We start from the raw sequence: 12,840 nt of genomic DNA, 5'->3' as shown, positions 1-12,840 counted from the left end.
TCCCCACTTCCCAATATCCTCATCTCCAACCGATCCATTGCTGACATTCCCGAACTGAGTGGGAAGGTCTGAAGAAACTTTTTAAGCAGGTTTGGTTGAACACACTTAAAAGTTTTCCTGCAATAACAACATCTGCATTATCAGTGTTCCCAGACACAAAGAAGCTTCTAAGTGTGTGCCATCAAAGGAAAAGTTGGGAGAATGGGGCTGGGACATATGCCCCTCACAACCCAATTGTGTAAGTAAAATAACTCCTGCATAGGACTTATATATGCTTTGGAAATGTATATAAGAGGATCAAAAGAGCTTCTGCCTTCTGGTCTTCCTGTAGTATCACAAGGATGGCAACAAATATATGGAGATGTCAACACAATGCAGGGACATAGCTGTCAACCTTCCCCTTTTTTGTGGGAAATTCCCTTATTCCAGCGCCATTTCCCACTGCTTCACACTGCTATCCCGGATTGTTAGCTATCCCATAGACTGTCCCTGGGACAGGTGAGACTGCTGATCCCTTATTTTCAAGGCTGCTGATCCCTTATTTTCAAAACTGAAAGTTGACAGCTATGTGCAGGGAACTTTAGTGTGTTGCCCGGTGGGCAGAGTGAAGTATTAATAATGAGTGGGAGCAAGTTTCTTCTACCCTGGTTACAGTGATTGCTCAAGGGATGATTTTTAAAAAGTGATTTTGGCTTAAGTATGTGGAAATCGATGTAAGAAATGATGATAAATGACCCATGTTAGGTTTCTGCAACACAATAGCCTGTCTCACTTCTACAATGTTTCTACTTTCCAGGTGGTCTACCTTCACAACAATAAAATTGCTGCCGTTGGTCCCAATGATTTTTGTCCCCCTGGATACAACACCAAAAAGGCTTCTTATTCAGGAGTGAGTCTGTTTAGCAACCCTGTGCAGTACTGGGAAATCCAGCCATCCTCCTTCCGCTGTATCTATGAACGATCTGTAATACAACTTGGAAATTACAAATAGATGCACAAATGCATTTCTGCTAGAAATACCTGTTGCCTGTTAAAATGTTTGCTAACATTAAAGCCAAATACTGGAAACTTACCTGCAGAGTGGATATCATTATGTATGTAAAATAAAAAAAAGCAAATAGATCATTCCAATTTACTATGTTTTACTTCCTTGCCAGCATGTGGTGTATTTCTGTGGTCTCTATCGATTAGCTGAGCGCAACAGATTTCAGTATTCCACTGTGCATGAGATTTGGGGTAAATATTTGTCATGCTTTTCACAATTAGAAATTATATAGATGGTGGTATTTACAACAACACAAAGGGATTACTTGGAGGAAAAGGAAATGAAACTTCCAATATATATATATTATTCTTGGTGTGGGGCAGGAATAGTCAACTGAGGACTCAACCAAACTCATTGGAATAAAGCCTGAATGTAGGTACCAGTGTGCTTACATAACATAAGCAATATTAAAATGTTGCTTTTGTTAGCATTCTTGGTTAAAATACTCTCTTAATATATTCAAATTTTCATTTATAAATATCCTAAATATAATTCTATGCAAGATTAGGAAACATCTGCTGCACAAAATACATGATTATTGTATCCCTGGATGCTGCTATTTCTGGACTACAACAGCTAACTTGTAGAGGAGCAATTTGTTTCTCGTTGCTCTCATTACCACTTCTCTGTGTCATAATCCACCAAACAATATACCCATATGATTTCCATTCATCTGAGCATCTGCAGTAACCCACTCAAGGGGATGTACGCAGTGAAACTGCAGGCATGTGTAAATTTAAGCAGGCATAAGCCCACAACGTTAATTCATTGCTCTTAAATACAACAATGCACTTTCATCTTTTCACTGCATTTGAGTTTCAACAACCTTTTAAAATAGAATGTAGAGAGATATGCAGACTTCCTTTTCAGCAGTATCTAGAATTACATCTGAGAATATATAACTGGCCAGAACTTGATGAGCAGATTTAGAAGTCTTCTCTTTTAAAAGTCATCTGAAACCAAACCTTCTACATTCATCTCTATAACTGGCTTCAGTTAGTGGCAAGTATACCAAAATAAGGATGTATATTTCTGGGATCACTGTCTTCAAAGTTAACTATATATCTTTCCACATGTCAAAGAAAAGTTTGGATACCTCTTAATTGTCTAAAATACAATATTTTCAATGTATGTATGTTTTTATATTAAACAGTACTGGCAAACTCCAAAACCTTGTTGTGTGTTATATAGCCTCTCATGTACAAAACAATGTCAGAATAGCTTCAGTAAACTAATAGTTATTATAAAAAGCAACAGTTAAAGTTAACATGGGTTATCTTAATTGTTTTTACATATATCTTTTCAAATACATATGAATATATTTTTTCTGAAGAGAAAATCTTAAGAAAAAATGTTCACCTCTAGTTATTAATAAGATACTAAAACACATTTGGAGAAGAAAAGAGGAATTCACCTTTATGAGAGAAGTAAAAAAATGGGAGGGTTATGTTTCCATAAACTATTTTCTTTTTATCGTATTAACCACAGTTTGGCCATATGAGAAGGTTTTGCATTTAAGAGGTAAGAGATTTTCCTTGATTTCCATTATCCCCCTCATAAAAGTAAAATAGTATTTCAGTATGGTATATAATAAAATTCAAAACTTTACAAATAAATAAATAAAGCTGAAAGGATATCCAAAATATATCTCTTCGCTAAGGCTCCTGCTAGAAAATTGAAAAGAGTCTTAGCCCTTCTAGTGAAACATTCAACATGTTGACAACAACTGTGAATTTATTTAATATTTTGCACCAACCACCAGAAAACTCACCCTGTGGCCACCCTCCTATCATCCCTGCTCTTGGCTTCCCTGATAAAAATGCTTTAGATACCTTAGAGAATTTACTGAGCTAATGGAGCATACAGATTATCTGTATAGAGCTATACAGAGCTTACCAGATAAATGTTTTGGGACATCAGCTGACGGTAAAACAAGATGAGTCAACAGAAAACTCTTCTTTTGGTATAAAGCAACAGAGGTGGCGAGATGGGGAAAATAATCATTTCCCTTGGGATATTTTCTCAATGAAGATTGGTACCTCAGACTTCTATTCGCCTTATTAGAAAACAGGCCAAGAATAGGATAGCAGTATACTGTACTTGTTTCACGTTGTTACCAACTACCGGTATTCTTGTGGAACAGATTGCACAAAGCATGTTCTCCTTCATGGAGACCACGTGTTGCGGTGGGGTCTGCTGAGCCACCCCTCTGTTACCAGGCAGGGTCTCTAAAGATGGCCTGGGGCAGTGATTGGTTCACTGGGTTGCTGGGGTAAAAGTTATGTTGCAATTTTGCTGGGAGGGGTAAAATGTTTAAATACTCTGCACGCAGCCTGGAGCTTTCTCTTTGCTGCGTGCAACAGATCACCCGCCTACCCGCCCTTGAGTAAGGGGTTGTTGCAGTGACCTTGCTATGCCTGTCATGGGGTCGTCTGCCGTTGGGGCAGGGGCTTGGTAGGAATTTTGTCCATCTGGCTGATTGGCTGGGCCATTTGGTTTTTGCCTACTGCGTAGCAAATAGTCACAACTTGTAAGGTTGTGGTTAGGCATTGGTTATAAATTGGTGGAGGAGGGGTTAGGATAGGCTGGGCCTGCCCCTCCATGGTTGCTGCGGAAAGGGAATTCCGTTAAAGGAATCCTGGGGCTTGCCATCTTTTCGTCCAATCCCTGGAATGGGACTAGGGCCAGCAAGCTTTCGGGGAGCATGCAGATGAGAATTGAGGGTCTGTGACTCAGCTCCATTTCTCCCCGACTTACTTTCCCCCGCACTGACTGTTGGTGGTGCCCGGAAGTCAGTTCTGTCCCCAGGCGGGGGGATAGATAGTTTTAACCAATGCCTAAACAACCACTCATGGTATTGTATTTAAATAAAGTTGTGGCCAAAATTATGCCAAAAACCTTAAACAAAAATTAAGTGTGCGTTGTGAGTTATTTGGGGGGGTGGCTTGGGGACCTCGACATGCAACAAGAATCAGCTGCCGCCTCTGCTAGTGCAACTGCTGTGTAGGATTCTGTTGTTGTGTACCTTTAAACTCTGTCAGAGAATGTTGGATATGGCCTTGACGGAAGTGCTTTTTCACAATATATTTAAATTATGGATCTTACTACAACAGATTTGGTGTGTTTAAAAGGGTATTAGACAAATACATGGAAGAGAAGGTTATCAATGGCTACTAGCCATGCTGATTTCAAATTCATGGGCTCCGAGCTCCCGAACACCAGTTGCTGGAAATGAGTGTTGTTCCACTAATATCATGAAGGAGGCTATTCCAGAAAGTAACAAATAAACTCTTAACAACTCAAAATTTCTTCAGTTTCTATTACAGCAAATGAAATTTTGACTCTTTATACTAGAATAATTAATATCATCATGGAAATTGGTTGTTTTTGTTTGCAATTGTAATTTAGGTGCAAATCCACAGTACTATGATTGATTGGTTGATTGATTGATTGATTGATTGATTTAAATAGCATTAAGGTGTGTGGGGGAGAACAGCAGAAAAGTCACTTTGTGGTTCTGTTGGAACAGCAAAAAGCTGAGATCTTTGAGGGGGGTAAAGGGTTTTCTCAGGTAATTTTGAAAAAATGGAGGGTTGGCAGATCCCTTCCTACCTGGAGTACAATAGGTAAGGGTAAAGGACCCCTGGACAGTTACATCCAGTCAAAGGTCACTATGGGGTGCAGTGCTCATCTTTCTTTTGCCAAGGGAGCTAGTGTTTGTCCACAGACAGCTTTCCAGGTCATTTGGCCAGCATGACTAAACCACTAATGGCACATGGAGGACTGTGCTGAGTGCCAGAGTACACAGAAACAGGCAGTGGTACCTATTTATCTACTTGCACTGGTGTGCTTTCAAACTGATAGGTTGGCAGAAGCTGGGACAAAGCAATGGGAGCTCACCCCGTTGCGGGGATTCAAATTGCCAACCTTCCAATCGGCAAGCCCAAGAGGCTCTGGGGTTTAAACCAAAGTGCCACCCACGTCCCTACCTGGAGTATACTGATATAAAGCAACATGCCAAAATCTAATGTAATTCATGCAAATTTAGCAACTGCTTTTTAAAAGGAAAGGAAAAGAAAACAATTTTCTTGAAGAAATGCAATCAAATCTTGAGCTAGCAGAAAAAGTTGATGAAAACAGAAAGAACTATAAACATAGACACAAAGCATGTTTAACTGTTAATGTAACAAGGTCTGAACAGTAATGGTGAATGGAAATCTGGGTAAGGCTTAGAGTTGGGAGTTTTGGGAAAACAGCTGGGATATGGGTAAGCTAAAGGGACCCCTTAGGTCCAGTCGCGGACGACTCTGGGGTTGCGGTGCTCATCTCACCGGCTCATCTCTGAGGAAACCAGCGTACAGCTTCCGGGTCATGTGGCCAGCCGAACCAGAGCAGCGCACGGAAACGCCGTTTACCTTCCGCTGGAGCAGTACTTATTTATCTACTTGCACTTTGATGTGCTTTCGAACTGCTTGGTTGACAGGAGCAAGGACCGAGCAACAGGAGCTCACCCCGTCACGGGGATTCAAACCACCGACCTTCTGATCAGCAAGTCCTAGGTTCTGTGGTTTAACCCACAGCGCCACCAGTGTCCCATGGGTAAGGTAGAACTGAGGATATCCAAGTTTGTGTGTGTGTGTGTGTGTGTGTGTGTGTGTGTTTGTGTGTGTAAGAGAGAGAGAGAGAGAGAGAGAGAGAGAGAGAGAGAGAGAGATGGAAACAATAATAAAACAAACAAATGAGGCCATTGGACGAGGAGATCCCTTCCCTCTGTCTCTTACTTCTGGGCACCCTTATCCTGTAAGAAGGCCAGGCAGTTAACTGCTTACACTGTGTCCCAGCAGCCTCTAGTGATCAAATGTTTTTCTTGCATTCACCATGAACGATGGAATAGATGTGTCTTAAAATAATGAACATTATCATGTTCCGCGTTCATACATTCATGATTGTACAGTTACCACAAAATGCGTGCTCGCCCCCGTCCCCCGCCCCCGGAATTGGAATAAGTCCTGGATGTTTCATACTTCAGATAATTTTAATTCACTACCTTGCTGTTTTCACCAAATGCACCAACATTTAAAATGAGAGTTCCTTCAGAAGAAAGGAAATATACTGCTCACATGTTTCCAAATTTGGATGATTTGAATGATACACCTGGCTCATTTTTCTCCTTCAATTCCTTACATGTATATTAAGACGTGAAAAGAGAAAAACAGCACAGGGTAAGCAGGCAACTAACCTTTGCTCAGAGTACAACCATTGAAACTAGTGGACCTAATGTAGTCATGTTTATCCATTTCAATGGGTCTACTCTGAGTAAAACAGCAGACTACCACCTATTGTCATGCAAATTGGGCATTTTAATTTCCTTACTTTCTTAATGTTCTGTAATAAGACCTAGGAGACAAAAAGAAATACATTGAAGAACTTAAAGGGAGTAGATGGCGATAAAATGGATCATTATACTTGCATACTTTACATTTACATTTCTAAATAAGAAATACTTTAGTAATAGTAGTAGTAGTAGTAGTAGTAGTAGTAGTAGTAGTAGTACCCTGTACCCTGCCCATCTGGCTGGGTTTCCCCTAAAGCAGGCAAATTAAACAAAGACTTGTGTTCTAACTAGGTGCTGGATATTGGGGAAGGGGTATTCTGAAGGAAATCCTCCAGTTCTGGAGTCATCAAACTGGTTTGGGAATTAGAATGTGATCTACTGTACCTGGTTAAATCACATTAAACACCTATATATCATACCTAGATAATTGTATCACAAAAATTATTTTCTAAATCTTGCCTGTGACTTGGAAAATTATTTTGTTAAGTGTCAGTGATTTTAGTGAAAAGCAAGTACAGTATATGCAAGTATTTATTTCTAAAACTCTTCTTCCTGCATATCAGATTTTGAAGGAAATGTTCTTTAATCATTAATTTTATAAGTGAGAAATACACTGTTCCAAAATTGTTGCAGGATTCAAAACCAAATGAGAAATGAGCTAAAAGCCTCATTGACAGATTCTTCTGATACTCACAGGTAAAAAGGTAGAGGTAAAGGACCCCTGGATGGTTAAGTCCAGTCAAAGGTGACTATGGGGTGTGGCACTCATCTCACTTCAGGCCGAGGAAGCCGGCGTTTGTCTGCAGACAGCTTTCCAGATCATGTGGTCAGCATGACTAAACCACTTCTGGCGCAACAAAGGACCGTGATGGAAGCCAGAGTGAGTGGAAACACCTTTTACCTTCCTGCCACAGTGGTACCTATTTATCTACTTGCACTGGTTTGCTTTCAAACTGTTAGGTTGGCAGAAGCTGAGCCAAAGCAATGTGAGCTCACCACCATTACACAGATTCAAACCACCGACCTTCCAATCGGCAATCTCAAGAGGCTCAGTAGACCAAAGCACCACCCATATCCCTGGTACTTATAGACTGCTCTTACACGGAAGCCCTCCTGCACTGATCATGTGATAAAAATAAGATGTCTGCCTCTCCCCATTGCTTCAATTTACCCTATACCACTTTTATTCTCTGAAGTTGAAGATATGAAATTGTATTCTCTAACCATCTTTTACTTTCTCTACATGACTGTTCATAATGAATTGTTGTTGTTGTTTAGTCGCGTCCGACTCTTCGTCACCCCATGGACCAGAGCACGCCAGGCACTTCTGTCTTCTACTGCCTCCCACAGTTTAGTCATAATGAATAAATAAGGGTTAAATTGTTTTTGACAAACTAATATATGCCATTTGAAATCCAGATCCCTTTTTGTTGGTAAAAAACAGTTAATGGAGCCAAGAACCACATGGCACAACCCATAGTTTCACATACAGTAAATTCACCTCTGACACATGCTTCACTCTATTTGAATCTGCCACAGATCTCACCAGGCCCTCTTCTGCATATGCAACTCTAAGCGTGCAGATTTCCCTCATATGTGGGATTAACTGGATCCGCCCCTAATCTTTTTGCCCTTTTCACATTCAAAATATATCTCTCTTCCTGCTCTTTTGAAGCTTTCTGCACACAATTTTTCTCAACAAATGAATCAGAAAACCTGTTTCTGTAAACATTGTGAAATTAGACATTAATAAAGAGAGGGAAGAAATGGGATAACATTAGGGAGTTTTAGACATTTTCAAGAAAGAAGCAATGTAATGAGTAATTCTGAATTCCCATAAAAAAGATACAGGGATCAGATTAATACTCTTTTGGTCTGTTAATAGGTTGTACTAGGAGTACCACTTTGTAAATCTCCAAAGCTGCTATTTCCTTTTTAGGAATAAGAAACATGTCCAAGAGTACCACAACTTCTCTAACACTTATATTATGTACTCTAATACTTTCCATTTGAAATGCAAGTAAAGTGTGGCTATCAGACAAGCAAAACGACAGTCTGGGAACATTCCCATTAAAAATAATGAATGCCTTGCACGATTGGAGGCAGATTGTTTTTCATGGAACATTTATATGATTCAGTATGATGTTAAAGTTCTAAATGGGTAAAAAGTTTTTTAAATATGAAGAGTTATGAGCAGTATTTAAGGTTTCAATATATTTAGGGAACAGGCAAATGATGTGAGATATCACAGAGGATGGGGGGTTAACACCGTTCAGAATTGGCAGTGAAGCTCCTTGAAAACAGTCCAATGCAGAAGATGGTCTAATACCTGCATACCAATGACTGCAGAACAATTTATGGAATAAACTGATAAATTTCACACAGTACACTGAAGCTTTTTGTAGCTATGTTTTATTTGCTCATTCAAGTAAGCAACCCAACATCTGATCCCAGGATTTATCCTTCATTTCTCAATGATTTAGCAAGGAAATGGAAATGTGTAGCCTAAACTTGAAGACAGAAGTACATTCCTTCCCCTAAAATTGTAAAGAAGGGAAGAGAAAATAATTAATCTCTCCTGCTAGCTCATTTCTTATATGCTAGGGAGGTCCTGAGGAAGAAGATAGAGCGGATGGTGTGATGCTGCATTCTGTTGAGCTTGCTAGACAGCATGAAAAGGGAAGGAGGAAGAAACCAACACAACATGGAAGGCATCCTCTTTTTCGAACACTGCTCAGCAGTAGCAGCTGGTTAAGTGTACCTGCCCTCCCTGACTCATTACCATCACCCAGTACTACATGTGAGTGACCACTAATAGGAAAGCTGACACCAAAAAGCAAGCCATTCATCCTTCATTAACAGTAACATAATTTATTTTAGAATGCCTATCCCACTGCAGTTATTCTCTATACGTTCAGACACTACTCAAGATATCATTGCCCAAATTAGCAGAAAGGATCACGAGGAGTGGGTGGTGCTCTTCTCCATTTTTTGGGTGTCAGATGCCATTTTGAAGCAAGACTTTGGTAAGACTTCACCCAAGGAGATACTGTTGCATATAGTTCTGATATAGTTGCTTCTCTATACTTTTCCTTATGGCAACAATACAAAAAAAAGTGTTTTTGACGCCCAAATAGTGGGAGGATGTGTGGGCAAAGGAAGCATGTGGGGAGGAAGAGAATCAAGGGGGAGGGACCGATGATTTGTGGGGTTCTGTGAGGCAGCTGAGGAGCCTGCAACACCCCCAGAGTGAGTTGTATCTTTGGGATCCTCTCTGAGCACCCCAATCCGCTGTCTCCATGCTCAAGGAGGTGATGGGAGCAGCTGAAACTGCTGTTGATGAATAGCTTTCAGATGCTTGTGTAATCCATGTTAGACAAGGGGGTTTAAGAAAGCAGGTGGGCAGGGCCACAGTGTTGCTCCAGCTGTTGAAGATGGAGCACAGGTCTGCTGGTAAGTTGCCTAACCAGGTACCTTGGTTCTCAAACAGAATGCATTCCAGAAGTCCGTTCAACTCCTAGAACCGTTCAAAAACAAAGGCATGGCTTCCGATTGGCTGCAGGAACATCCTGCAGCCAATCAGAAGCCGCGCTGGATGTTCAGCTTCGGAAAATCGTTTGAAAAGTGGAACACTCACTTCTGGTTTTCAATTGTTCAGGAGCCAATACGTACGAGTTCCAAGGTATACAAGATACAACTATAGTTAGCGGGGAGTGCTGTGTATATCACTTGCACTTTATGAGCTGATGCAATTAAGTGCTTTGTCACTGAAGAACCCAAAATCCAGTTGCTAATTCTCATTGTTCTAGGTATGATCAGGACACTGACTCAAGATAGTTGGTTGATTGTGTCAGTTTATGATTGGTTAAATGAAGAAGAATCCATTGGATTCCTAGATCCAAACATGAGGCAGAATACTCAGCAGTAAGAGAGATCCCCAGCAGAGGTTTTAAAACACAAAACATGCAGCAAAGTGAAGTATAAGAATATATGCTAATAGACCTTTTAAATATCCTATTTTAAGTCATTTGTAGCACTTTTGCTTTCTACAGTTTGGTAAGTAAAAATGGTTGTTATTTACAGACTTCAAAGGACAGATTCATGGGCAGAAAAATTGGGTTACAAAATATGGTAAGAAGTTCCGTAACACTCGGTCTGAGCTTGGAGCAATCAAGTTGAAGTGCCCTATCTGGTTGGTTCACATGGTGGAATAGAACAAACAGAGGAAAGAAAGTGAACAAAAAAAATTCCTACCTGTTCATCACCGGAGGAAAGGGGGCGCAACCTAGCTGAGTCCAGTAAAACAGCTTACTCTCTGGTTTTAACCCCTTCATGCATTAACTAGAGCTGAGCATGCTGGTTAATATGATGCTGAATTTCCCACAAACCCCTTCTCAGGCAAATATAAACAATTGCATGCAACATCAATAAACCACCCAGAATCTTGGCTTGAAGGTTCTCACAACTGTCTCTTCGGAGTGGCTTGGTGATAATGTTAGCTGTCATCTCTTTGGTTTGACAATATGCCAACTCAACAAGTCCATCTTGTATTACCTCACACAAATAGTGGTATTTTACCCCAATGTGTTTGATTCTTGGAAAAATAAAATCTCACTTTGAGATACTAATTTCAAACAGCTTTGGTTCTCCTAAATCAGGCATGGCCAAACTTGGCCCTCCAGATGTTTTGGAACCACAATTCCCATCATCCCTTATCACTGGTCCCGTTAGCTAGGGATGATGGAAATTGTAGTCCCAAAAACAGCTGGAAGGCCAAGTTAGGTTATGCCTGTCCTAAATTAACTGGACAGGTTTCTCCCCAAACAACCTAAAGCCCATAGTTAGTTGGTCAGTTGCTCAATCCAGACCAGTTGTCTACATGCCTCAATTGTAGCTATGTATTCTGATTCTGTGGAAGACAAAACTACAGATCCGTGTTTACAACTGGCCTAGGAAACAGGACCATTTCCAAACATAAAGAGAAATCCACCTGTTGATTTGTAATCCTTTGTGTCTCTGCTGCAGAGAGCATCTGTGTAACCTAGAAGTTTTGGATAGTTGTTGGCAGTTTAAGTGTACAGTACAGTCCATGGTTCCCTTTAAGTATCTAATAATTCTTTTCATAACAGTCCAGTCCTCCTCAGTGGGAGAGCTACCTCTACTACTTAGATTCCCACTGCATTTGCTATGTCTGGTCTGGAAATGGTGGTCATGGGATTGGTTATGTGCCTCACTTGGGAGCTGAGTGGGAATTTTTGGTGCCCTATGATTGGCCAATAGAACATTTTGTTTTGTTTATGTGATACTGCTCTTTATTGTTGAAAATGGTGTTATTTAATTTGGCTAACTGCTATTCTGTCACAACTTTAGTGGTCCTGTAGTGTGGGCAGATAACAACATTTACCCACCAGCAAGTACTTGGAGGCATCTTTGGATGTAGGGCATGTAGCCAACCTACCTCATACTACTACCCTCCTCATTATCTTGGGTTCTGTTGGCTTCTCCCTTCCAAACAGCAACCAGGGGTGGGCAGGATGGCCAAACAGCCACCTCCTTAACTCACCTTTATGGTGAGCTGATGAAAGGCTTGCATTAGTCAACAATGGGTGCTGGGATTGAAGCTAGAGTTGCCCAGTTTCCCTCTTATCCACTCGTGATAGACATGTCCACAGAAAGGACATAGAGTTACTACTGTATTGATGCAGATTCCCTAGGAAATTGGGTTTATGGCAATTTTTCACACTTGTATCTTCAAAGAGAGCCCACCCAAACTAATGGAAAGGATCAGGTGCTTGATGTGTGCAGACCTAACAGTTTGTTGCAGTTCTGTCAGAAAGTTTCTGATAGTAGTTTGTGATTAAAGTTCTCATTGGCTAGGCCCTGGAGATCTGATATGTGGTGGCTGATACGCTGCACACACTTTTTGCTTCTGTTTTTTTATCTATTTAAATTGAATTAGACCATTATTGTTCTCCATTTCTTCAAGGCAGCTAACCTAAGTTAAAATAATCACAACTATTTTAGAATCAATTGAACATTATTGCATCATAAATACAATAAAGCAGCCATACAGTATTCAGGCGGGAGTAGAGACAAAGTGATCACTACATTTATGAGAACTGTTTTTCTCAAATTATCTTCTCTTTATATAAAGCAACAGTCTAAATGCAAGTCCAAATACCGTATTTTTCACCCTATAGGACACACTGGCCCAGAGAACGTACCTAGATTGTTTTTTGGGGGGAATAAAGGAAAAAAACATTTTATTTCCTCCCCCCCCCCGGCGTGGGGCTAGGGCGGGGGAAGCCCGAGCTTCCCCCGACCCCAGCCCCCAGAACAGGCAGCTCTCCACAAGAAGTCGTGCCGGGCTCCCACAGCTTACAGAGAGCTGTGCGAAGCCCGCTCTAGGAGCTTGCGGGGCTGCGGGCGGGGGGAGCCCGAGCTTCCCCCAACCCCAGCC

General features: G+C 40.9%; 1 protein-coding gene and 1 long non-coding RNA gene across 4 annotated transcripts in view; one reads left to right on the top strand and one right to left on the bottom strand.

The window, feature by feature from the left end:
- The window catches only part of DCN (decorin), a 31,182-nt gene extending 28,966 nt beyond the window's left edge, over positions 1-2,216 (top strand). Inside the window, exon 8 of the mRNA XM_081926602.1 lies at positions 797-2,216. Within this exon, the coding sequence (XP_081782728.1) occupies positions 797-991 (195 nt within the window). The 3' untranslated portion in view covers positions 992-2,216. The remainder of the gene's footprint in view (positions 1-796) is intronic.
- LOC309378490 overlaps positions 1-12,840 on the bottom strand; it is a 203,943-nt gene that overhangs the window by 159,408 nt on the left and 31,695 nt on the right. The gene's annotated exons all lie outside the window — the stretch shown is intronic.

Source organism: Podarcis melisellensis, assembly GCF_964234715.1.
Source record: "Podarcis melisellensis genome assembly, chromosome: 10".
Classification (NCBI taxonomy): domain Eukaryota; kingdom Metazoa; phylum Chordata; class Lepidosauria; order Squamata; family Lacertidae; genus Podarcis; species Podarcis melisellensis.
This window is presented reverse-complemented; position numbering and strand designations above follow the sequence as displayed.